General features: G+C 44.3%; 1 protein-coding gene across 3 annotated transcripts in view; it reads right to left on the bottom strand.

Annotated features, from left to right (window-relative positions):
- The window catches only part of ctif (CBP80/20-dependent translation initiation factor), a 208,317-nt gene that overhangs the window by 113,755 nt on the left and 67,497 nt on the right, over positions 1-27,065 (bottom strand). For 2 of the 3 annotated variants that reach the window (XM_067983383.1, XM_067983373.1), the window contains exons 2-6: positions 20,787-20,972; positions 15,005-15,085; positions 8,513-8,629; positions 4,028-4,101; positions 2,381-2,488 (exon numbers count right to left, since the gene is read on the bottom strand). In XM_067983383.1, the coding sequence (XP_067839484.1) occupies positions 2,381-2,488; positions 4,028-4,101; positions 8,513-8,629; positions 15,005-15,085; positions 20,787-20,963 (557 nt within the window). In that variant the 5' untranslated portion in view covers positions 20,964-20,972. The remainder of the gene's footprint in view (positions 1-2,380; positions 2,489-4,027; positions 4,102-8,512; positions 8,630-15,004; positions 15,086-20,786; positions 20,973-27,065) is intronic. The other variant, XM_067983391.1, reaches the window with a different exon arrangement.

Raw genomic sequence — 27,065 nt, 5'->3', positions numbered from 1 at the left:
CTAACTGTTTCTCTACTTCAGTCCCATTAATTCTTTTTATGATGTTCTCTGTTTATCTTTTATAGCTCACTAGTAACAGCCCCCAATACTGGGCATTTTACTCATTGTGGTATCTATAATTGTCAGACTTTTTTTTGACAACTCTATTGGTCTCACCTCTCTCTGTCTCCGCTCTCAGCTGTATGTCTCCAATGTCTGTGTGACTTGCTCAAATATTCTTTAACTGATGTACTCAATACCTATCTCTTTCTAAGATCTGGGTAGTGTATGAAGATGGAAGACAATGTGTGTTGGGCAGTCATGAGAGAAGAGGGGGTTGAGGATCAGGCCAGCATATCTGGAAGGGGGGGGCGGGGTGGGGAGGAGAGAGGAGCTGCAGCCAGGAGAGAAGGATTGGTGCTGGAATTGGAGTGTTGGAGGCAGAGGACAAGGGCAAAGGGGAGCTATGGTCTGGCACAAAGAGTATTTCTGGGACATTGGTACAAGAGCACTGGGATCTGGGAACAGTTCGTGGAATTGTGATCTGGGGCACTCGGGCTGGGTTAGGGAGCATGTGGACAAAATACACTTGAATGTTGGAGGCTGGATGGAGCAGTGGATTAATCACTAACCATTCAGATTAATCAGTCCATTCATCCAGGGAATCTTGATCCAAATCCTGCCAGGAGTCAGGGAATAAAACCCTGTGTTTGATAGATTACTGCTAGGGCGGAGTGCGGGTCTTCACCACAAAACTGCCCACAAGGTGGCACTAAAGTGGCGATCTTACTCAGGGGGCCCGAAGGATGGCTGCTGAGGGGAAATGACCATTACATACTGATGTATGTAAGGAGTCTTACAACACCAGGTTATAGTCCAACAGCTTTATTTGCAATCACAAGCTTTCGGAGCTTTCCTCCTTTGTCAGGTGAGTGTGGGATTCCATAAAGGTACAGCATATATAGTCAGAGAACAATGCCTGGTGATGACAGATAATCTTTCCAACTGCCCGTTATCACACCTCGGTATAGATATAATCAAAGCAATCAAAGGAGTGGAATGGTGTTCAGACAGAGAAACATTACATACAAGACTACTGAATACACAAACGGTACGGCCAGACAGACAGACGGCCAGATGTATTACAAACAGTTAACTTTTTTTTGGCTGGTGGGGTTACGTGTAGCGTGACATGAATCCAAGATCCCGGTTGAGGCCGTCCTCATGAGTGTGGAACTTGGCTATCAATTTCTGCTCGACGATTTTGCATTGTCTGAAAACGTAAAATCGTCGAGCAGAAATTGATAGCCAAGTTCCACACCCATGAGGATGGCCTCAACCGGGATCTTGGGTTCATGTCACGCTACACGTAACCCCACCAGCCAAAAAAAAGTTATCTGTTTGTAATACATCTGGCCGTCTGTCTGTCTGGCCATACCGTTTGTGTATTCAGTAGTCTTGTATGTAATGTTTCTCTGTCTGAACACCATTCCACTCCTTTGATTGCTTTGATTATATCTATACCGAGGTGTGATAACGGGCAGTTGGAAAGATTATCTGTCATCACCAGGCATTGTTCTCTGACTCTATATGCTGTACCTTTATGGAATCCCACACTCACCTGACGAAGGAGGAAAGCTCCGAAAACTTGTGATTTCAAATAAAGCTGTTGGACTATAACCTGGTGTTGTAAGATTCCTTACATTTGTCTACCCCAGTCCATCACCGGCATCTCCACATCATCACATATTGATATAGCAGAGGTCTTTTCTTGGGGCAGAGTAGTGGAAGCTTGACCCGACATTTGGCATGTGCTACATCTGATGTGGGAGCACTGAATATCAATACCAAGAAAAAAAGATGAAGAGGAATCCCAGCACTGAATCTTTCACCTTGATGTATGCGGAAAAAAAAAATCTGTGCCTGTGTAAGTTTGAAACCGTCTCCCTTATGTGAAGGTACACGACTCAATAAAGAAATATCACTGCCAGCAACATACGTGGTTGATTTTTTTTTTTAAACTGTCCTCTGAAGTGGCCTAACAAGCCACCCAGTTCATGGAGAAGGCCCACCACCATCTTCTCAGGGCAACCAGGGATGGGCAATAAATGTCGGCCTTGCCAGCAATGCCCACATCCTGAGAATGAATATATATAATTAAAAAAAAAAAATACGCAAGAGTAGGATGCAACTTCTCAAGCAGTGGAGCTTCCCTATCCAAGCTGGGCCATCGGGGAACAAAGAGAATGCTCCCCCACAGGCTACTTGCCTGCTCTCTGAGCCATGGAAAACAATGTGCGCCTTTTCAGGGCATCAAAGAGGGAAATTATGGAGATGATGGTCCTCCAACTGGAAAAATGTCAAGAATCCCCTTTTTCACATTTGGAGAAACGATCCTTACCCTTCTCGATCAATGTGGGGGAGGTACTTGGAAGCGTTTTGAAAATGCTTTCGATGAAACGAGGTGGTGAAATCTAGTTTCTCAGGTTGCAGATCCCATGTTGCTCCACTGCAAGAGAAAACCCGCAAACATTATAACCCACTGGGAAACAGGCCTGTATCAGGCTGCCCTTAAACTAGTCTCTGGTTTCCAGAGGAACAAGCCCACAGTGGGTGGACCCAAGAGAATCCCTTATTCACTCTCCCCACACCTTGCGTACCAGGCTGGACAGGTAGGTGACATACTCCAAAGTCGGACTTCCCCAGTAAGACTGTAACAGGCTGGTTAGAAGCTCTGCTATGTGCAAGAAAGCAGTTTTTTCTGCGAGGTTCAAAGCCATTTGCCCCAACACATCTATTTCACAAAGCATTTAAGGTATCAGCTCCTGACACACGTGAAGTGTAGTTACAGTAAGGAGATAATGAACTGCGCCAGACGATTCCCAGGTTTGGTAAATAAGATTGGCATGTATTTTTTTTCCCGCATTATTTGGCAGCAGCTTCGATCAATCTTGATATTTTTGGCACAGACAACAGAAGTTATGAACAAAGATGGTTAAGAGCCACAGTTGACTGGCAGAAGTTAAGTACGAAGGGGCATACGGGTACAATAACACAGACTGCCACGCCAACACCAAAAGTTACACATGAGCAGGATAGGACAGAATGTGTTGGCAATGGAGGGGCGAGTGGGAGGGGGGAGAAGGAGAATGAATCCGAAGAGGGTTACTAAGCATAAGCCGTGATTGTGCTTCCTCAAGAGTGAAAGTGAACATTAGGTACAGTAGAACATTTGTTGGCCCTGCGTGTTTTCTCTGCTCTTTTAGAATTAATCAGGTTCACGGGTTTACAACCCATAAGAATATTGTTTGTACAGTTTTTTTTAACTCTATACTCTGAGTATGATATCACAACATTAAATTACGCCCAATATCTTAATCACATTATTTCTATATCATCAGGGGACTCTCATCTCCCTGATTTGAAGTTATTTTAAAAAGTGGCCAGCCTAGAAAGCACCGAACTCCCCTGGAGATGCCGATACCGCAAAGGTTAAATAGTTTATTTAGATTACAATAAAGGAAGTCACAGCAATTTCCGTATGTTAAATGAAAATCAAGATAAATCGCAAACCATTTATTTAACCTGTTTTCAGTGTGTGAGGTGCAGAAGCAGCTTCAGTTTCATTCAGTTTGCTGTGTTGCATTTACCACTTGCAACTCCCTCTCCCAACCCAAGGGTCACTTAAAGAGAAAGCTTTGCCACAGTTGAAAATATTAATATTTGCCCCCTGCTTACAGACCTCTGGGACTGGCACATGCCCATCCAGACAAGAGACTGAGTGCACATATCCCAACTAGAATGAGGACCACACACAGGTGGCTGTTCTGGTAGATAAGCTGGACAATGCTCAGAATAGTGAAGTAGTGGAAGAGAAAGCAAAGCAACATTGCTCATCCCTGATAACTTGAAGCACATCTCCCATTGGGCAGAAATTGATGGTGGTGGGGCACCGGGGAGTTCGGAAAGCAGCAGGGAGTGGGGGAGGGGGTGGGGGAGGGGGTGGGGTAAGAGGATCGAAAATGAAAAGTGAAAATAAGCCACATACCTGACGTGTTCAAACGTATTAACTGCCCAGATATCTGTCCCCAGAATATCATAAGACGTCTCTTGGTTACAGTTCTAGAAACGGAGGAAAGCACCCACAGAATCAGTATTAGCATAAACATGAGAACTAACTGAATAGTTATGGAAAATAAAATATGTAACCTTATGGTGCCAGCCTTCGCTCATTAGTAACAATCTCACCTCTTGAGTCACAGAGTCATGGAATCAAGCCCCACTCCAGAGACTTGAGCACATAATCTAGGCTGACACTTCAGTGTAGTACCAAGGGAGTGCTAGATTGTTGGAGGTGCAGTTTTCCGGATGAGACATTAAACCGAGGCCCCATATGTCCTCTCACGTGAGCATAGACGATCCCGTAGCATTATTTGAATTAGGGCAAGAGAGTTCTCCTGGTGTCTTGGCCAATATTTATCTCTCAACCAACATCATTAAAATAGATTATCTGATCAATTATCTCGTTGTTGTTTATGGGACCTTACTGTGCCCAGGAGTGAAATCAGGAAGCACTTTTTCACACTAGGGGTAGTGAAAATCTGCAACACTCTCCCTCAAAAAGCTGTGAATGCTGGGTCAATCGAAATTTTCAAGACTGGGATCAATAGGTCTTTGTTAGGTATGGGTATTGAGTGATATGAAGCAAAGGCGGGTTGAGTACAGTTCAGCCATGGTCTGATAGAATAGTGAAACAGGCTCGAGGTGCTGAAGGTTGCTATGTTTCCATGTGCAAACTCCACTCTGTCCTTGAACCGGGACTTCAGTTCCATTTCAGTGTACTTGTGTCCGGCACATTGCTTCAGTGGAGTTGCACTTGTGCTGTTGCTCAACAACAAATTTATCTGCCTCTTCAAACCTACGTCAATTTTTTTTTGCTCCATCTTCCAGTGAATTTTGTACCGATCAAGGTGGGAGATGGCAACTCTGCATAATGAAACCCCTATTTTGGGCACCCAGCATCAAGCACTCCCAGGTCAGATACAGAATGATTAGATGCAGAGTAAAACTACCTCTATTATGTTCATATGTGCTTCAGCCCTAACCTCAAAGCATCCCCTAATGTACCAGTTTGGATATTTTTTCATTACCCACACATCACCCTTTGACCTTTCGGAGTAAGAGGTGAGGTGAGAGTGATTGCCCTTGACATCAAGGCAACATTTGACCGAGTGTGGCACCAAGGAGCCCTAGTAAAATTGAAGTCAATGGGAATCAGGGGGAAAACTCTCCAGTGGCTGGAGTCATACCTAGCACAAAGGAAGATGGTAGTGGTTGTTGGAGGCCAATCATCTCAGCCCCAGGACATTGCTGCAGGAGTTCCTCAGGGCAGTGTCCTTGGCCCAACCATCTTCAGCTGCTTCATCAATGACCTTCCCTCCATCATAAGGTCAGAAATGGGGATGTTTGCTGATGATTGCACAGTGTTCAGTTCCATTCGCAACTCCTCAGATAACGAAGGTGTCCGTGCCCGCATGCAGCAAGACCTGGACAACATCCAGGCTTGGGCTCATAAGTGGCAAGTAACATTCGCGCCAGATAACTGCCAGGCAATGACCATCTCCAACAAGAGAGAGTCTAACCACCTCCCCTTGACATTCAACGGCATTACCATCGCCGAATCCCCCACCATCAACATCCTGGGGGTCACCATTGACCAGAAACTTAACTGGACCAGCCATATAAATACTGTGGCTACGAGAGCAGGTCAGAGGCTGGGTATTCTGCGGCGAGTGACTCACCTCCTGACTCCCCAAAGCCTTTCCACTATCTACAAGGCACAAGTCAGGAGTGTGATGGAATACTCTCCACTTGCCTGGATGAGTGCAGCTCCAACAACACTCAAGAAGCTCGACACCATCCAGGACAAAGCAGCCCGCTTGATTGGCACCCCATCCACCACCCTAAACATTCACTCCCTTCACCACCGGCGCACAGTGGCTGCAGTGTGTACCATCCACAGGATGCACTGCAGCAACTCGTCAAGGCTTCTTCGACAGCACCTCCCAAACCCGCGACCTCTACCACCTAGAAGGACAAGAGCAGCAGGCACATGGGAACACCACCACCTGCACGTTCCCCTCCAAGTCACACACCTTCCCGACTTGGAAATATATCGGCGTTCCTTCATTGTCGCTGGGTCAAAATCCTGGAACTCCCTTCCTAACAGCACTGCGGGAGAACCTTCACCACAGGGACTGCAGCGGTTCAAGAAGGTGGCTCACCACCACTTTCTCAAGGGCAATTAGGGATGGGCAATAAATGCTGGCCTCGCCAGCGACGCCCACATCCCATGAACGAATAAAAAAAGACTGCCAGTTAGTGACAAATTTATGACAGTTGTGTCCTTTGGGATACATGTCCACTGGAAATGGACCGTCAAAATTAATTTCATACAGTAGCCAGAGAAGACTCTCACCCCACTCATCTTTCATCTCAGATAGATTAAAGCCCCAAATTCCAGAGATTCAAGGCCCACACGCCAATCCATTGATTCCTCCCCACAATTTTTTTTAAAAATAAGAAGAAACTAAGTTCTCCCACCAGACTACTTTACTTAGGGCAGTTTTCTGTTATGGAAATATCAGTAAAACCCAAAATAAGCTTCACTGAATCACTAAAATAATTGGTGATATCTTGCTGGAGTCTGGAGATCAGCACTTTATCCTTAAAGTCATTCAGACTGTGGTTGGGGCACATTTACCCAAGGCTAATAATGCTTATTTTTCTAGTTTGAAGGATTACATAGAATGTACAGCACAGAAACAGGCCATTCGGCCCAACTAGATCATGCCGGTGTTCGTGGTGCCCATGAGCCTCCTCCCAACCGTCTTCATCTAACGCTATCAGCTTAACCTTTTATTCCTTTCTCCCTCATGTGTTTATCCAGCTTCCCCTTAAATGCATCTATGCTAGTTGCCTCAACTACTGCTTGTAGTGGTGAATTCCACATTCTAATCACTCTCTGGGTAAAGAAGTTTCTCCCAAATTCCCTATTGGATTTATTAGTGACTATTTTATATTTATGGCCCCTAGTTTTGGTCTCCCTGCAAGTGGAAACATTTTCTCTACGTCTAACCTTTCAAACCCTTTCATAATCGTATAGACCTCGATCAGGTCACCCCTCAGCCTCCTCTTTTCTAGATATAACCTCTCAATTCTGTAAATTCATGCCTGTAAATCTTTTTGCACTTGCTCCAGAGCCTCTACACCCTTATCATAAATGACCATTTATTATAATATTTACAGAGGCTCCCAAACCAGAAGACAGGTGTCATATAGTGAAATGGAACCAAGCGTGAGGAATTCTAACACACAACAGAATATGTGAAATTTCTGAATAGGTACAAAATGTTCCACCCATCCTGTGGCCCCTTCAATTCACTTAGTACCAAAGAATCCTGGACTCCCAAAGATGCAACTTATCGAATCGACTAGAACCGGAGCCAGGATCAAGTCTTCCCTCTCTCCTAGAGTATTGATCGAAGCTTCTCGAGCTGGAATATCAGCCTCAACAGTAGGGGAGCCAGGATGGGAGATCGGAGCAGAACCACGAAACAGGTAGCCCTTCCCCTCAACTTGGATTCTCATTTCTACCCAATGGCTCTCCTGATCATTATACAGATCCCAAAACATTGACTTGGTTGTTCCTTATCATCAGTATAGTGACCCTCCCTGCTCCAGCTCCAAGAATTCAAGGGGAGTGAAAGACTAGTCAACCCAATCCTGTCTTATCTTAGGCAATTTCTGGTTTCTTTACAAGAGCAAAATGAGTTTTTTTGAGCTGCACTTTGGCCAGTATATTCAATTGTTTAATAGGAACACCACAGCCATTCTATGAAGTAAGTGGATTACAAACAAACATACGAATTAACAGCAGGAGTCGGCCATTTGGCCCCTCGAGCCTGCTCTGCCATTTGATAAAATCATGGCTGATCTGATTGCGACCTCAACCCTCCTTTCCCGTCTACCTACTATAAATTGATTAAGATGCAGCTGTAAAAATCTTAAGGTAATTTATCAGCCAGAGCTCTCAATTGCTTTCCTGAAATCCCTAATGGAAAGGCAGATCAAACTCAGCTATGATGCTTTTCTGTGTGCACATCACATGAAAACAAGATCAAGTTTTGCAAAGCTCCCAAGGTAGAATTGCCTGTTGATGCACACCTTTTAGGCATATCATTACATGCTGAATTACAAATGGGTAATGTACATGTGTCAGCGTTTCAGAATAAGAAGTGATGAAACTAGGAAGGAAAGCTTTGGTTTAAAAAGAACTACTAACTTTCATTTTTGATGTACGGGGAGGTCTGGACATTTAACTATATTGTAGAACTCTTAAATCTGCTTACTGAAGCAGAACACAGCACAAAATCTTTCACATGCTATTCTTCTTCCCTCAACTCTCAAAAGGTTGATAACAATTGAAAGTTTATTGTATCTTGCAAATTACCCTCAATTCCCTAGAATCTACCTTCGCTGGGTGGCGAGTGATCAAGTGATTGCTGTGTCCTTGGCTGCCAGACCCAGGCCTGGAATCTGAACTAGGCCGAGAGCCTGTACTCCCATTGCTACTATGGTCCCATTCGTCCTAAAAAGAGAAAATAGAAAGGAGCATATTTAACACACTGTACTGAGCCTAGCGGATATCAAGTTGATTGTGTGATATGACGAATGTCTCCACCAATGAGGCTGACTGTATAAAACACTAGCAAAAGCTGATCAACGATTTCAAATAAGAATCATAACCAGCCCTGTATATAAACATATGACATGTAAAAACAATTAATTACACTGAACATGCAGTGGAATAAAGGTAATTGGCAAGAAATTCACTCAGTAGCTTGGGTGGATCCTGATGGGAGTGTGGTAGTGTAAACACTAATGTAGTCCAAACTGAGTGATTTAAGGCAGTTCAGCAAGCCAAATTTGGGAATGATTCCCTGCTAGATATAAACTGGGTGGTAAATCTCAGATAGTTTGTTTACAAAAGGAGTTATGGTGAAGGATTAAGGATTCGTCTGGTGTTCTTGATCAATATTATTGTCAGGGTATATACCCAGTATTCTTACAAAGGTGGGAGAGAGAAAGAGAGGCAGAACTATACATGGGGGAAATGTCAGAGAGAAAACAAATTTAAAAAGTGGATAGACTAGTGATTCTCTGGAATGCAAAATATACTGATCAATCAGCACCTGAAATATTTAGGGTGAGATCCTGCATTAGAACCGATTCACCCGCTCCGCACTTGCAGTATTTTTTGTTTTCAGTTTAGATTTCCATTATTTATCTCGATAAGATTGATTTGATCATCAGTGTGGATGTGGCTCAGGGAACTACAGGCTTTACATTCCTGCCCACTAAAAAAGAAGTCAGGGCTTAGTCCAACTCAATTCCAGGCAGTCCAGTGGTACAGTGACAGACAGGATAGGCTCATTATCTCATCTACTTCTATACTAGACCTATGGATAGAGGGGAAGTGGCACCTGCTTGAGTTCAGAGAATACTGGCACTATATTTTATTTGTCCACTGTAACATTCCCTCTCCCACTTTCTCCTTCAAACTCCCTTTAGTTCAGAGACAGGTTCACAGACACTTTTCCCCCTTCTTCCTCAGATCACAAAGGTACTCTACCACCTCCTCCTCTCTTAATATAATATGCAGCCCGAGGGATACAAGGTGTACAGATTTGCTTGGCGGTAGCGCTGTTCACTCCAGTTAATAGAGGCACTCTTGCTCCTCCAACACCCCCCAGTTCACAGATGTACTTTACTCCTTTCAACCTTCTCCCAGTTTACAAAGGCTCTTTCCCTTCCTCATGATCTTTTCGTTTACCAGTCCCACCTGCAGCTCAGACAGGCACTGCTGGGACCAGAGACTAGACAACGGGTGGGAATTCCTTTTACAGGGCCAGGAATGCCCACATGCATCTCGCAGCACAGACTTCACTCCCAGAGCAAAGCCGCAGCGTCGGATAGGAGCTGCAGTGGGACCAGAAGCGACAAGATCATTAAGGAGTGAAGTGGCAGAAATTTCCCTTGAGGCAGCAAATTCACTGTCGCATCCTAAAGCTCATCAAAGTTGCCCAGGGGTAAAAAGTGTACTGGTTTATGTATGCTATGAATGCCAGGCTATATTCCTTGTCAGTCAGCATTTGAAAGAGAAAAGGCAGGGTAACCTTCCAGGTGGACCCTTCATTAAAACTGTCCGACCTCTTATGCATTGCCAGCATTTTGTTTACATTGCAAATTTCAACACTCAGTTTTTCTTTTCAAATATTGGAAAGGAACTGCACTAGCAGCTTCAATTCCTCTCTTTGATAGCAGGCCATCTCCTTCACTGCGGTGACGCACTTGGGGATCCTGCCTACACTGTAACTTACTATCCAGAGAAGCAGAGATTTTTAAAAAAAAACAAGATGTTTTTTCTGCATTTTTGTGGCTGCATCAATTTCCTCCTGTAATAGAAATTGACTATTAACTGGTTTCAGAGGAAGTCGCATAGAGGATATATATCCAGGACTGGTATTTCATGCATAGCTAGTCCAACTGTCCAAGACGACAACAACAACTTGCATTTATATCGTGCCTTTAATGTAGAAAAATGCCCCAAGGCACTTCAAAGAGGCATAAGGAGAAAAAGGGACACTCAGCCAAAGGAGGATATTAGGAGGGATGGCCAATAGCTTTGTCAAAGAGGTGGCTTTGCAGGACGGTCTTAAAAATAGAAGAGGGAGCTGGAGGAAAGAGAATTCCAAAGTGTGGGGCCTAGGCAGCAGTAGGGACAGCCGCCGATGGTGGGGAGAATGTATTAAGAGGCCAGAGTCAGAGGAACGGAGAAATTGTGGGCAATGGGGTGTTGTGGCACTGGAGAAGGTTAGAGGTAGGGATGGGTGAGGTCATGGAGGATTTAAACAGAAGGAAAATAATTTTAAATGACTTGTTGGAGAATTGGGAGCCAACGTAGGTTAGCAAGGACAGGGGCGATGAGGAAGTGGGATTTGGTGTGGGGTACGGTATAGGTAGCAGAGTTTTGGATGAGCCAGAATTTGTGCTGGGTGAGGAATTGGAGGTCGACAGGACAGGATCAATTAATGTTTTCTAAGCTCTACTGTCTTTCTTGGTGTGGAGATGCCGGTGATGGACTGGGGTTGACAATTGTAAACAATTTTACAACACCAAGTTATAGTCTTCCTTGGAGGAGCGATCCATACTAGAAAAATTGTTGTCTGATTGCCTGAAATCTGGCTGAGAAGGTTTTTTCTTAACGGCCCAGAGGTCTACAGATTCACATGAGCACATTGTAAGGCACTGGCCAAGTATTTCAAGAATTTAAATAAAGTAGTTTGCCCTGTGTTTGACTAGGGCGACACATAATTCAGTCTAGCCTCAAAAGCTTCCCTTGGAAGCCCACAGCATCACTGCTGCTGGCTGCGTATCCTTGTGACAATAACACACTTGCAATGTTAACTTTTTCTTTCCTTTTCCTTCTTTAAGATTTTTTTTTTGTTTTCCAATTTTTTCCACTCCTTTCCTGAAGGAACTGTGTCAGGTTATGTAAGTTAAGTCAAATAGTGCAACTATTTTATCTTCCTTTCTTCAAGCATTGACTTTCAACATCTCTGATCCATTTCCCAATATCATTCTGTTTCTTTTCACTGCTGCTTCAGAGTCCAGTTCTCATCAGTACAGCATTGTGGGAACTGCACTTAGCATAAGTCTCCCAGTCCCTTCAGTCTTTCACAGATTGGTCAGGGGATGGGTATGGGGCCAGCTCAACGACAACTTTAATTTTAGCAGAGGTCAAATCCAAGAAAGAATGTTTTATTTTTGTTTCTTTATGCGTATTCTCCGGACAATGTTGAGAGTTGCCTGCAGCTCATTCACACTTTGCTGTTACTGAATCTGTTCATATCATTGGTTTCAGCAGCTGAATGTTTCATTTAATCTGCTGTGATTGGATAGTCACATCCAGAGTAAACAATCTGCAATTTATTTTAAAAAGAGCTCCTACTTTCAATTGTTATTTTTAAAGGAGTGACTGTTATTGCCCTACTTTCTCTGTAATGCAGTCATTTTGGAATTAAGGCTAATAAAGCAGGCATTTGGTTCACCACCACAGTAATGTCCATTCTTGTTTTTTTTAAAAATGATTTCTAAGTTATAAAAGTCGCTTAAAAAAGGTAAACATTCCAGTGTTTCCTTTAGTTTATAAAATTTAAGTTAAACCGAAATTTTAAAAATGCAGCTCTTTTAAGAGCTAGGGATGGAGGAGATGCTGGCAAGGCTGCATTTATTGCCTGCCCTGAGGGGGTAGTGGCGGGCCTTCTCCTCAAACTGCTCCAGCCCTTGTGCTGCTCAAGGTGCTCCCACAATGTCAGGAAGGAAAATTCAGGATTTGGACCCAAGGATGAGGAAGGAATGGCGATATATATTCAACCAGGATGGTACGTGACTTGGTAGGGAACTTAGAGGTGATGACATTCCTAGGACATTGCTGCTCTTGACCTTCTTGGTGGTTGAGGTCAGAGAGGAGGGAGCTTCTATCGAGGTAATCTTGGTGAGCTGCTGCAGTATATTCTATACATACTGCAGCCACAGTAGATTGAGTTCAGCGGCACGGATGTTGGTCGAGTGAACTGCTCTGTCCTGGATGGTGTTGAGCTTGGAGTGTGGTTACGGCTGCACCTATCTAGGCGAGCGGTGAATATTCCATCACACTCCTGTGGAGAAGATTTGAGGGGTCGGGGGGGGTGAGCCATTTGTCACATAGTATCCAGCCTCTACCCAGCTTTTGCAGCCGTGGAGCTAACAATGGCAGGTTTAGTTAAGTTTCTGGTCAGTGGTGTCCCGCAGGATGTTCATAGTGGAGGATTCGGCAATGGTGGTGCTGTTGAAGGTCAAAGGGAGATGGCTGGGCTTTTTCTTGTTCAACATAGTCATTACCTGGCACTTGTGATGCATGAATGTTACCTGCCACTCAGTGACTACAAACTCTGAAGTATTTTATCTCACTTTAAAATTACCACAGGACAATTTCCACTTCAGCAGAGAGAGATGCAACTGGGAGCAGGAGGGAGCTGCGTAGTCTGGGTCTGGAAAGAAGAGTGAAATGACAAGGCAAGCTGGAGTGGAGGGAGCTTCTATGAACATTCTTCACATTACTAGACAAAAGTAAACAGAATCTACGGCGATGTTCAGAGCTCCTGCTGAATAATATTTTTAAATTTCTACACTGCACGCATTTAGCTGGAGCTCAATCAAAAGACAAATATATACAACAACAATTCTGGTATATGTCAACCAAGGGAACATACCATCATGAGATTGTGCAGGGGCCATTCTAAAATCCTCAGTACATCTTTCTATCCGGCCTGACCTTTCTCATCCCTAATAGGGTGGCCAAATGTAGTGCTCCCTTGGCTCACATCTTACTCAACACTCTCGGGGCTAAAGCTGGGACCTTCCTGATCTGTATGGATCAGTACTGTGAAGTCAAGAGGATCCTTATTCCAGTTTAATGCTGTATGTGTAGCTTTTTATAAAAGAAAGAAATAGGTCACAATGACTTTCGATGAAGAATCTGAGATCCTGTAATATCCTAACTTTGGAAAATTCCCTGACAAAATGGATCACTTTTGTCTTGTTCCACAATTTTTTTTTCCAGATTTACTCACTATCTGAAATTATTATTTTTCCTTTAATAGGCTCTCCTCTAAATCTGGAGGGATGGGGGGCATTAGTAAAAGAAAAGAAAGGGAGTCAGAGCAATTTCTACACCAACACTCAAAGAACACACGCTCACCATAACAACACAGACCTTCACCCTGAGGTACTTTTTCTGGTGTGAAACCAAATCTCAGTTTCTGCAGCTGGGTTCAGAATGCCAAACATTCTTGGAAATCTGCTTCAGCACAATCTGATTAAGAAGCCTGCGCTGCATCCACGAGGTTAACAGAAGAATTCAAAACAATTTTTTTTCCCTCTCTCATCTTTCAACACAATTTACAGATGGGGCACCCTGGCTCAAGTTACTGATGCCTGGTATAGATGAAGTTAAATGCCATGGGTGCTTGGCATCACACTGGATTCCAAGCATATCTGATGTTGTTATGCTGCTAAGCTGTTCTTTCAGTACTTGAACACGTCCAGTAGTGGGAGCTGAGAGAAGGTATGATGAGCATGTTTTTCCCTCCCTCCTCCTCCTGAAAGTAGTGACTCATGCTGAGGTGTGGTTCCATGGATGGCTGCATTGGTCAAGTGGCCATTCTACAGACGCAAACCTGGCTGTAAGTGTCCACAGGCAATTTTGTACGTGGGTCTTCGCAACCGAGTCCTGTCCACGCTCCACACGCAAACACACTTTACAGCGGAGGTCACTGGATACTGAATCCAAATGGAAAGTGTGGGGCATTATCCACTCACCTCTTTCCCAGCATGGAGTCAGTTGTAGCACTCAGCACTGCCCCAGCTGTGATCAACTAACTCAGCACAAAGCAATGAATGAAACTGGAACCTTCCTGGTCTATTGGATTCAGTACCACCCCACGTTGTACATTTATCCAACGGACCATCAGAACGGCCACACCATGGGCTCCAATCTGAAACTCTGCACATCGGGTTCTTCAATTTATACCCAACTGACCTCTAAGCTGCCCCATTTTTTTCAAACTTAGTCTTAGCTTGGCAGTGCAATCATACATGTCAGTTTGGGTTGGGCTGAAAGATTTACTTTTAAGTAGGATATTTACAAAGATATTTGGCTTACAAGTGCATAATGCTAACAAGGAAAACAGATATCCCCCCCTCCTCCCTCACTAAATTTATCATACTCTGTAAACTTTGGAAGAGTCACTTTTCTTCATTTTGCATCTCAGTGAAGTGCGCCTGGTATAGACTCCAGAGCGTTAATTTCACACCCTTGGTGTGCTGACATGAAGTATTGTGCACTGCACTGAGACTTTACCTGATTAGTTTGTTTGCAGGAGTTCTTCTCCTTTGGGGAGGACCAGTTTACATCTAGTGTGTCTGTGAAATCCTCATTCCACTGTGAACAAAAACACACGACAGTTCAACAAAGTACGCAGAGTAGGTAATAACTGCTTTCAATCCATTTACACACAGCCATTCCAGGGTTCCCATAAGCAAAGCAACAGGTGTAGGGCAGATGGGATTTTGACTCACCTATTTTCATGAAAGTTGCGATTCCAAGGTTATTTCTGCAGTCCCCAGAAAGCAATGCACACATCATTTTAAACTTTACTCGGTCCCTGTCAATGGGAGGGAAAATGTTCTCTCTAATTACCCTTGTGGTGTCCAATCTAGGCCCTTCCCCTGAATTGCTTCCAGTGGTTCATGATCAAAGCTGAATGCGATATTAAAGGTGTGGCCATATCAGGGACCTACACACCTTTAAAATAATGGCCTCAAGACTTTCAACTCTGCTAACTTGGCAAAACAGCAACAAGGTGGCAGGAGCAGCTGAGAAAGCTGTTAAAAAAGCATGGCGGGATCCTTGGAGAGTCTAGAACTAGGGGTCACAGTCTAAAGATAAGGGGTCAGCCATTTAGGACTGAGATGAGGAAAAATTTCTTTACTCAGAGGGTTGTGAATCTTTGGAATTCTGTACCCCAGAGGGCTGTGGATGCTCATTGAGTATATTCAAGACTGAGACTGATAGATTTTTGGACTCTAAGGGAATCAGGGAATATGGGGATCGGGCGGGAAAGTGGAGCTGAGGTAGAAGATCAGCCATGATCTTATTGAATGGCAGATCAGGGTGATGGGGCCATATGGCCTATTCCTGCTCCTATTTCTTATGTTTATAAATAAAGGCACAGAGTACAAAAGTAAGGGAGTTATGCTAAGCCTTTTTAAAATCACTGGTTAGGCCCCAGCCAGGTACTGTGACCAATTCTGGGCACCACACTTTTGGAAGGATGTCAACGCCTTGGAGAGGGTGCAGAGGAGATTTACCAGAATGGTACCAGGGATGGGGGACTTCAGTTATGTGGAAAGACTGGAGAAGCTAAGATTGTTCTCCTAAGAGCAGAGAAGTTTAAGGGGAGATTTTATAGAGGTGTTCAAAATTATGAAGGGTTTTGATAGGGAGATACTGTTTCCACTGCCACTGGCAGGAAAGTCAGTAACTAGAGGACACAGATTTCAGATAATTGGCATAAGAACCAGACAGGAGATGAGAATACATTTTATTAGGGAACAAGTGAGCTAGAATGTACTGCCTGAAAGGGTGGTGGAAGATTCAATAGTAACTTTCAGAAGGGTATTGGAGAAATACTTCAAAATGAAATATTTGCAGGCCTATGGGGAAAAGAGCCAGTTGTGGGACTAATTGGATAGCTCTTTCAAAGAGCCGGCATTGGCACGACGGGCCGAATGGCCTCCTTCTGTGCTGTACGATTCAATGATTCTATAATATTGTAGAAAAACATCCCAATGCACTTCACACAGGCATAATCAGACAAAGGAGGAGTCGCCAAAGTCTTGGTCCAAGAGGTGGGTTTTATGGAGAGAATTAAAAGGAGTGAGGTATAGAAGTGAACTAGTTTAGGGAAAGAATTCCAGAGCATGGGGCCTAGACAACTGAAGGCTCGGCCACCAATGGTGGGGTGAAGGGAGGGGGATACACAAGTGTCACAGAATCGGAGAATTTGGGTGGCTGGAGGATGTTACAGAGATAGGGAGGGGAAAGGCCATGAAGGGATTTAAACACAAGGATGAGAATTGTAAATTTGAGGCCTTTGAGGACCAGGAACCAGGTAAATCAGCACGGAGAGGAGTGATGGGTGAGCAGGACTGGGCATAGGGTAACATACAGACGGCAGAGTTTTGGATAACGTTTAGGGTGGGTGGAGAATGGGAGACTATCCAGAAGAGCATTGAATAGTTGAATCTGGAGGCATCAAAGACATAAAAAATTGGATAGCCAGGTGGTGAAGGATAGAATACGAGCCTGGTCTTCAGTTGCTTCCAAGCCTTTATTCACACAGCTCAACATTACCCACTCCACAACCTAGATAAGCTCTCATAAATGGATATGATTTATATCAAAACTAATTGATATAAATCATATGGATACAATTAACAAAAGGCATGGATGAGGGTTTTAATGGCAGATGGGCTGAGGTTGGGATGGGGGTGAATTTGAAAGGCAACAATATGTTTGAGAACTTTGGATAGGAAAGGGAGATTGGAGAGGGGTGGTAGTTTGGAAGGACAGAGAGGTTGAAGGTGTTTTTTTTTTGAGGAGAGGGCTGATGAGGGCAGTTTTGAAAGCGAGAGGATCAGTACCGAAGGAGAAGGAACCATTTACAATGTCAGCTGGCACGGGGGCCAGAAAGAGAAGTTGGTGGTCAGTGTTCTGGTTGCGACTCTACAATTACCGAAAACGCTCATCACTCCCAGATCACTTTCAGCCTCTCATCCAGCTGATCGAACACCATTCTTTTCGTCTCAGTTATTTGTATTGAATTTTACCTGCCATAGATCTGTCCACTTCTAAATTTTAATCTAGGTCTTTCTGTAGTTCCTTGGCTGCTTCATCAGACTCAACAGCCCTTCTCTTCCCCTCCTCCCAGTTTATCTTCTGCAAATCTGACTGACTTGCATTCCACTGATGAACTCAGACAGACAGTTTGTGTAGATTGATAAGATCCCCGGAGTGATTCCTGGGGCAATTCCCTAACGTAACTGCTGCTTCCACTCTTGCAGCCAACTCCTTATTGACCTCCAAGTTTTATTGAGGATACCTACTATCTTAATGTGGAACTTTATGAAAGGCCTTCTGGAAGTCGAGTTACACAATATCACAGGGCTTTCCAAGGTCAATATGGAGTGACTCATCCTCAAAATAGTGAACGAGATTGGGCAGGTCCCTTCTCACAACCGGTTTAGGCTCACAGATTTGACTTCTGTGAACCTTCTCTGGAATGTTCTTTTCATATGCCTCTACTTTTGATCTTCCAAGACTATTAATTTCCTGCCATGTCACTATTAGTAACATAAGAGGACAAAAAAATGGTATAAAGAAATCACAAATCAAAAAAACCTGCAATATCCATGACTTTGCATTGTTGAAATGTCAGTGTTTTATTTAGTACACCTGTCGTGCTTCAGGATCTTTTGACCATTTTTCCACAGAAAGGATTTGGAAAAGAAGTTACTTTTAAATGTGTTTTATAGCGTAGTGTAGTCACAAATTTAAAAAAAGGCCATGGAGACAACAGGCACGATTTTAAAAAGGGAAAAAAAAGGTGGGTTGGGGGCGGGGGGAGCATTCAAAATCGCAATCATTCCGGACCTGCCCCCAACCCACCCACTTCTGGTTTTCACCGGGGCGGGCAACCAACCCGCTCCCAGGAGGCCGGTTGGTGATTAAAACCCATCATGGAGGCTGCAGGCCTCCATTTTTCCCAGAGTTTCCAATTTCAACCCCTGGAGGCCAGGATTCCCGGGCCTTCTCTTTTACGCCACGTGAAAGTAGGCGAGAAGACCTAAAACTAACAGGCAAGTGCCTTTCTGGCACAGACTGTGGGCTTGGAAGAGCAGGAGTGCTTCCCCCAGGCCCAACAAGCCTACCTGCAGCGACCCCCACAACGATCACGAACATCCCCCCCGCAATGATCCCAGACCCCCGCGATGACCCACGATCCTGACACCCCCCCCACAATCACTCCCCCTATGACTGACTCCCTCCCCCTCACCCTGTGACCCCCATGCCCACCGGTGCCATGCCCTACCCATGCCCACCTATGCCCCCCATCATCCATACAAACGAAGACTTACCTGAAGACATCCTCTCCCTGGCTACTCTCCTGTCCCACTGAAGCCAGCCTGTCAATCAGGCCGGTCAGTCGGACAGCAAACCAACAACAAAAAAAAGACGTCCTTACGTGAAAATCGTACGGACGTCATTCACAATTGTACTCCGCCCCCTTCCCGGTTTGGGGTCAAAATCATGCCCAATATGTGGTTGATATACTAATGAGTTAAACTTTATGGGGAACACAACATTAACTATAGAAATAAACAAATCATCTCCACCTCCCTTTAAGTCCCTCTTCTTTAACCCTTACCTCTTCTAATTTCTCCTTTTTTTGCCTCGGCATCTATTCCTGTTTGATTACACCTCTGAGGTGCCTTGGGGTGTTTTTCTATATTAAAATCACTATAAGAGTGCAAATTGTTGTTAGCATGTCTCAGCAATTGATAAACACCTCTTATCCATTGTGTTGGGAAGTCGCTGCTTCCTTTCTGGCTGTCAACCGAGGAAGGTGAAAACAATGCAGATAGAGACAGAAGCAGGCAAGTCCAGCAAAGACTGCATGAGGAAAAAATTAATTTTTTCTTTACACACAGCGAGTGGTTAGGATCTGGAATGCACTGCCCAAGGGGGTGATGGAGGCAGATTCAATCATGGCCTTCAAAAGGGAACTGAATAAGTACTTGAAAGGAAGAAATTTGCAGGGCTATGGGGAAAGGGCGGGGGAGTGGGACTAGCTGGATTGCTCTTGCATAGAGCCGGCGAGGACTCGATGGGCCCAATGGCCTCCTTCCGTGCTGTAACCTATAATTCTATTCTCAGAAGGAATGCAGGAAAATAGTTTGTTTAAGCTAGGCAACATGGCCAAACATGTGGGTAAGCATATATGTTTTGTAATGTTATGCAAAGACAAGCAGCACTGTTTAAACTGAGTAAATCTGATCATCATTGTTGCTCTGTATGTTCACTTTCTGTGAAATAATATAGCTTCATGATTCATATCTAGCCTCACCTCATCAAGTGTTTTCATGATCTGCCTTCAAAAAGATTAAAGAAGCAGTCTCGTAAAAGGCACAAACATCCAGTTCAGAGTACTATTGTTATACCCCTGGGCTACGCCAACATATAGTTAGCTATTTGGTAGTACAAGCACACCCCTAAACCTAAGACGCTCAGACCACTTACGGGAGTACCACTGTTCCCGAGAGCTTATCTAAGGCAAGAACACGAATTTGTAAAAGTACCTATTGTTTGTGATCTGAAACATGAAATAAAACGGTATTACTATCCTGCTTTTATTGAGGGCCACAATCCTAAGTAGTGACTTGAAGGGCCTCTTTAGCAGGGGGTCCACTTCTTTCCACCCCCCCCCCCCCCCCCCAACACCCCCCATCTGCTCCAAAATCCAACTGTAGCAATACTCTAAAGCTGGCAAGCTATAAATTGAGGCCCAGAGATGCATAAAGTAGCAAGTTTGCAAACAGTTACAGTTGAGTGGGAGGGAGCATTTTTTTCCTAATCTTTCCCAATGTTATCCATACTAATATGATTATGACTGCTCTGGGTTTTTCTCTTTTGTTCCCCCTAAACTCAAAATATATGCTGACCTAATCACTCTTGGTCCTCCCTTCATCCTTGTGTATTGAAATCTAGACAAATTACACCATCAACTATTATAATTCATTCTTTTGCAGGACTTCAGAATCATGCAAGTCCTTACCTCCTTCATTATTCCAAGCTTGGTTTCATCTAATCACGACTTCCTGATTTACCTAATTTTCTTTTTAACCTTGGTGGGGCCCTGCACTGTGGCCCATAGCCTTTTACCCAATAAAGAGTGGTCTCCAGGCGATACCATCCGTATGACTAGAACTAAAGCACAAATTGGAATAGCTCTTGCTCCAACAGGAGCATTATCTAAGACCCCTCTTGCTGACTTGGTAACAGTCTAGAAACTACCACATACCTGTGAGTTTGGTGGTGTCTTTTCACTGTCTGCATCAGCTTCTGGTTTGTCTGTAAGTAATCCTTGAACCTGATATTCTAGGACGTAGCTGTCAATGAATCGTTCCAGTTCCTCTATCTCCTGGGAGCGGTTACTTCCAGCCTCTGAGGAAGCGGAGGCTACTGAGGAGTTCTCCATGACTATGCTCTGGAAGGGACCGGAGAAAAGAACAGACCAGATATATTAAATTAACTTCAAATGCGCAACACACACACACACACACGTGTAAGAGCAATGTAAATAAAGGACAGTAGAGGGAGTGTCGACTCACTAAATGTAGGGAAAGAAGATATAATCTGGTTTAGGGTGGTGTGCATTTTCATCAGTGAGCTGGAAGTTAGAATGCTCCTGGAAAATGTACATAAATTTATCTTCTGCAGACCTCTTGCATCTGAGACCATTTAAAAAGCATCTAGACAGAATAGATAGAGAGAAACTGTTCCCATTGGCGGAAGGGTCATGAACCAGAGGACATAGATTTAAGGTGATTGGCAAAAGAACCAAAGGTGACATGAGGAAAAACTTTTTTTTTTAAAAAACACACGAGTGGTTGTGATCTGGAATGCACTTCCTGCGTGGGAGGCGGAGGCAGATTCAAATCGTGGCTTTCAAAAGGGGAACTGGATAAGTACTTGAAGGGAAAAAATTTGCGCGGCTACGGGGAAAGGGCGGGGGAGTGGGACTTGCTCTTGGAGAGAACTGGCACGGACTCGACGGGCCGGATGGCCTCCTTCCGTGTTGTAACCTTTCGATGATTCTATGATTTTATTCTATGCATCAGGCCTGGGTTAATAATCCAGAGAATGAGGGTTTAAATCAGACCATGGAAGTTTGAATGTTTGAACTGTTAAAAAAAATTCTGGAAATAAAAAGCTGGTATCAGTAAAAGCAACCATGAAGTTATTGGATTGGTGTAAAAACTCAATTATTTTGCTGATGTCCTTTAAGGGAAGCAAACCAGCTTCCTTACCCAGTCTGGCCTATATGTAACTCCAGTCCCACACCAATGTGGTTGACTCTTAATTGCCCTCTGAAGCGGCTTAACTACCCAGTGAGTTGCATCAAATGTTCCACAACTAGCAAAGGGCCTTGCCAGTGATGCCCACATCTCATGAATATATTAAAAAATCATGGCGATTGTAGTTGCTGTTCTTTAGTGAAAGAATCATCTGAAAACTGAGAAAAAGAGGGAATGAATTTGCCACGCTCCAGATTCAAGGAAGATTTAGCAAAAGTAAAACTACAAATAAGCAAAAGGAGATTTTAAAATCACAAAGAAATGGCCTCTTTCCATATAAACTCATCAGAATGATCAAGATGGATGAAATAATTTGAAAGATCGAAACAATTCTGAAGAAGAAAGGAGAACTGAACTCAGATTAGCACACCAATATTTTGGTGGGTGAGGAAACGAAAGAGATTTTGCACTATTTTCTGATAATGAAGCTGTACAAGATTAATTTGAAAAACATTTTGTCGTGTGCAAAGACACAAATTTATGAGAGGTAAATTCAATTAACAGAAACAAAATGAATCCAAATTAGTGGGCTTTTTCATTACAACAGTCTACTGTTTGGCAGATCAGCATTCCCATGGCACTTGACATAACAATATGATGTGTGATAATATTGTCATGGGGCTGGGAGACAAGAGGCTGTTTAAGAGATTATAGTTAGACCGCAAGTTAACCCTCAATAAAGCAATAACTCAAGTGAGAGGGAGTTTAACTACTACAGAACAGCAAGTAGCAATTAGAGTGCAGCTGGTAAGGGGAACAAGTACCAACCAGTTGAAAAAGTAGGGAAGACCATAAGAGACTGGAAAAGCACAGCAGCCAAAGCACACTCCCAAGGAGAATGAAGTCCCCAGGGGAACAGAGGACCTGTGATAGATACACAGTATATCCCAGGTATTATGTATGGCTAGATAAGCAAAGTGCTGTAATAGTCACTGATACACTTTGGGAAGTATGCCAGAAAAAGTAGCTGGCAATGTTCCCTGCAAAAGTCGTGACAGGGTTTAAAAGTGGCAACAAGGGTAGATGTCTCAGTAATTGCAGAAAGAAAGGCTTTGATTTGAACTGCACCCCACCCCCAGTCCCCAGACGGATGGAAGAGGGTCGGGAGGATTAAAATATCGGGATCAAGCAACCCAAACCCATTCCCACCAAATCAGGCTATTGCGAAGCTCCAGCAAAGACAGACGGGGGCCTAATTAATATCATCAGCGCCATGACTTTGATTTCACAGTGAGGGAGGGGGAGGCCATTCCCAGCAGATCAGAGATGGGAGGTGCCGACTGGCCAAGGAAAGTGCTGAAGATCAGCTCCTCTTAGCACTCCCTGTGGGCCAGGAGGAGCAGGAGTGCTCTCTCCAGGCCTCACAAGGAAGCCTCCGGCCTCCGCCTCCCGATGTTCTCTTCCCCCTTCCCGCCCCCCACAATCACGGCCCCAGTGTCCTTGCATTCCCCCAACCCCTCCAGATCACGCCCCGGATGTTCTCACACCCACCACCCCCCTCCAATGACAGCCCCAATGTTCTCTTCCCCCTTCCCGCCCCCCGATAGTCCGATTACGGCCCCACTGTCCTCGCTCAACCCCCATCCCCATGGCAGTCCGGAGCTTCCATCCTGTACTGACTGATTGGGACCGTCCCCAGGGGTCCCCGCCTGTGGCCTCCTGCCACTTGTCTGTGTTCCCACTGGCCAGCCAGGCAGTCAACCTGGCCAGATGTTGGGTAGAAGTCTACAGCGGATTATTTAAATGAGGCCCTGCTGTTAAGATTGGCAGGGCTGCCACGTCCCCGGCCTTACCGGATTTTCCCCACTTTACCGTGCTATCCCACACCCTCCCCACCAATATTATGGTCAAACAGAAAGAAAGACAAGCACACACACCAAACACAAAGAAGGGAGGAAAAAAGATGTCAACAGATGAAGTTACATTATGTAGCATCTTTCAGATTCTCAGGACATCCCAAAGTGCCTTTTAATCAAGTTTTTGGGGCAATAAATATTAAACTCAAACCTAATACATGCCATTTTCAATTATCAGCCCCTAGGAAGTATCTCTATTTCACAATGAGAGAAAATGAAAGAAGAACAGACTTAAGATGGAAGGGTTGGGAGGGAGAGAAAAAGTGCAAGAACCTACAGACCAGTATGCAAGTATATAATCCTAAACCCAAATGGCAAAGATTGAAACTCTGTGGACTTAACCAAATTAAATGAGAGTGTGTCTTGGGAGAGGCACATCATCTCCTCAGTGACTGTGACTCCAGCTCAGCTGGAAGGGAAAGGTCTTTTCAAAATTGGATATGAATGCTGCATTCCAGCAGATCCTTTTGTCAGTGCTGACAACCTTTATCATTTTCTATTTCTATAGACTGCAGGATAAGTTACAGATAAGTATTTAGTTGATTGTTTAGTGTTTTTAGTAGTGGTTAGTATTTTTTTTAAGAAGTGGTTAGACTTTCAGTGTTTTAGTGTCAGCTGAAGAGTTAAATAGCCTTAAAGCTAAACAAACAGTTTTAAATAACTGTTAGCTAACATGGTAGGACAGCTGGGGCCTGTCACATGCACATCCTGTGCCATGTAGGAACTCCAGGACACTTTGTGTTGCCTTGAAAACCACAAGTGCAGGAAGTGATGCCAACTGCTAGAGCTCAGAGCTTCTGAGCTTGAGGGACGGCTGACGTCACTACAGTGCCTAGGGGAAGCTGAGAGTTTTGTGGATAGCACGTTTCAGGATGTGGTCACCCCGCAGCAATGGGGAGTTCAGGAGGAGAGGTTGTGGGTGACCACCAGACAGACTAGGAGGAACAGGTAGGCAGTGGAGGCATCCTGGGAGTGTGGCACTCACAAACCAGAATTCAGTATTGAATATCAGAGAGGATGTCACCACCTCAGGGGAGAGTAGACAGAAGCAAATCCATGGCACCGTGGGAGACTGACTGCACAGCGGGGGGCACAAGTGTAGAAATGCAGTTTCTATAGGGGATTCAATAGTCAGGGAGTCAGACAGGCGTTTCTGCAACCGCCAACGTGGGTCCTGCATGGTGTGTTGCCTCTCTGGTGCCAGGGTAAAGGATATCACAGAGGATGCAGAACATTTTTTGGGGGGAGGGGGTGGGGGGGGGGGGGGGGGTGGAGGGAGAACAGCCAGAAGTCGTGGTCCACATAGGAACCAACAAAATAGGAAGGAAAAGGAGCCGAGGTCCTGCAGTCAGAGTTTCAGGAGCTAGGGAGGAAGTTAAAAAGCAGGACCTCAAAAAGGTAGTAATCTCTAGATTACTCCCAGTACCACATGAGTACAGGAATAGTAGGATAAAACAGGTTAATGCATGGCTGGAGCAATGGTACAGGAGGGAGCGCTTCAGATTCCTAGGGCATTTGGACCAGTTTTGGGCCAGGAGGGACCTGTACAAGCCAACAGAGCTGGAATCAATGTCCTTGCAGGGAGGTTAACTAGTGCTTTGGGGGAGGGTTTAAACTAATCTGGCAGGGAATGGGCAACAGAATGAAACATTCAAAAGGAAAAACAAGGTGCCCAGAGGACTGGGAGTGACAAATAGCACTAGAGTAAAGAATAGTTCAGGAATGGGAGGGATCAAACAGGACAATTGCAAGGCAGTCTAAGATGAGATTGGAGTGCATGTGTGTAAATGCACGTAGCGTGGTAAATAAGGTTGATGAGCTGCAGGCTCAAGTCGCCACATGGGACTATGATATAGTGGCAATAACAGAGACCTGGCTCAAAGGAGGGGAGGATTGGGTACTTAATATTCCTGGCTACAAGGTATTCAGGAAAGTCAAGGAAGTAAAGAATGGAGGGGGAGTGGCAGTATTGATCAAAGAAATTATTATAGCACTGGAAAAGGATGATGTAGTTGAGGGGTCAAAGACAGAATCTATTTGGTTAGAATGAAGGAACAATAGAGGAGCTATTACACGACTGGGTGTGTGCTATAGGCCACCAAATAGTGGGAAGGAGATGGAGGGGCAAATTTGCAAGCAAATTACAGAAAGGTGCAAGAACTAAAGAGTAGTGATAACAGGGGAGTTCAATTATCCCAATATAGATTGGGATAGTAACAGTGTAAAGGACAAAGAGGGGGAGGAATTCCTGAAATGTGTTCAAGAGAACTTTCTTGATCAGTGTGTTTTCAGCCCGACCAGGAAGGAAGCAGTGCTGAATCTAGTTCTGGGGAATGAAATGGGGGAAGTGGAGCATGTTTCAGTGGGGGAGCATTTGGGGAACAGTGATCATAATATCATTAGGTTTAGAATAGTTATGGAAAAGGACAAGGAACAATCAAATGAAAAATACTTAACTGGAGGAGGGCTAATTTCAGTGAGTTAAAAAGGGATCGTGCCCTGGTAGATTGTAATCAAAAATTGGTAGGCAAAAGAATAATTGAACAAAAGAAGGCCTTCAAGGAAGAAATGGTTCAGGTACAGTGTAGACACATTCCCACGAGGGGCAAGGGAAGGACAGCCAAAGCTAGAGCTCCCTGGATGACTAAAGATAGAGGTTAAATTGAAACAGAAAAAGGAGGCTTATGACAAATGTAAGGTTCATAATACAGTAGAGAACCAAGCTAAATACAGAAAGTACTGATGTGATCTAAAAAAAGGGAATAAGAGGGGCAAAGAGAGAGCATGAGAATAGATTAGTGGCTAACATAAAAGGCTAGTCAAAGGAAGGGTAGAGCTGATGATGGATAAAAAAGATCTTCTTGTGGAGGCAGAGGGTTTGGCTGAGGCACTAAATGAATACTTCCATTGGTCTTCACGAGAGAAGAGGATGCTGCCATTGTAGCAATAAAGAAGGAGGTAGTAGTGATATTGAATAGGATAAAAATAGATAAAGAGAAGATACTTAAAAGGTTGGCAGTATTCAAAGTAGAAAAGTCACCCGGTACAGATGGGATTCATCCTAGGTTACTGAGGGAAGGAAGGGTGGAAATTGCGGAGGCTCTGGCCACAATCTACCAATCCTCCTTAGATATGGGGGCGGTGCCAGAGGACTGGAGGATTGCAAATATTACACCCCTGATCAAAAAAAGGGAAAAGGATAAACTCGGCAATTACAGGCCATTCAGCCTAACGTCGGAGGTGGGGAAACGTTTAAAGACAATAATCTGGGACAAAATTAATTGGCACTTGGAAAAGTATGGGCTAATAAATGAAAGTCAGCTCAGATTTGTGAAAAGAAAATCATGTTTGACTAACTTGATTGAG

This window comes from Heptranchias perlo, chromosome 1, assembly GCF_035084215.1.
Source record: "Heptranchias perlo isolate sHepPer1 chromosome 1, sHepPer1.hap1, whole genome shotgun sequence".
Taxonomy (NCBI): domain Eukaryota; kingdom Metazoa; phylum Chordata; class Chondrichthyes; order Hexanchiformes; family Hexanchidae; genus Heptranchias; species Heptranchias perlo.
This window is presented reverse-complemented; position numbering and strand designations above follow the sequence as displayed.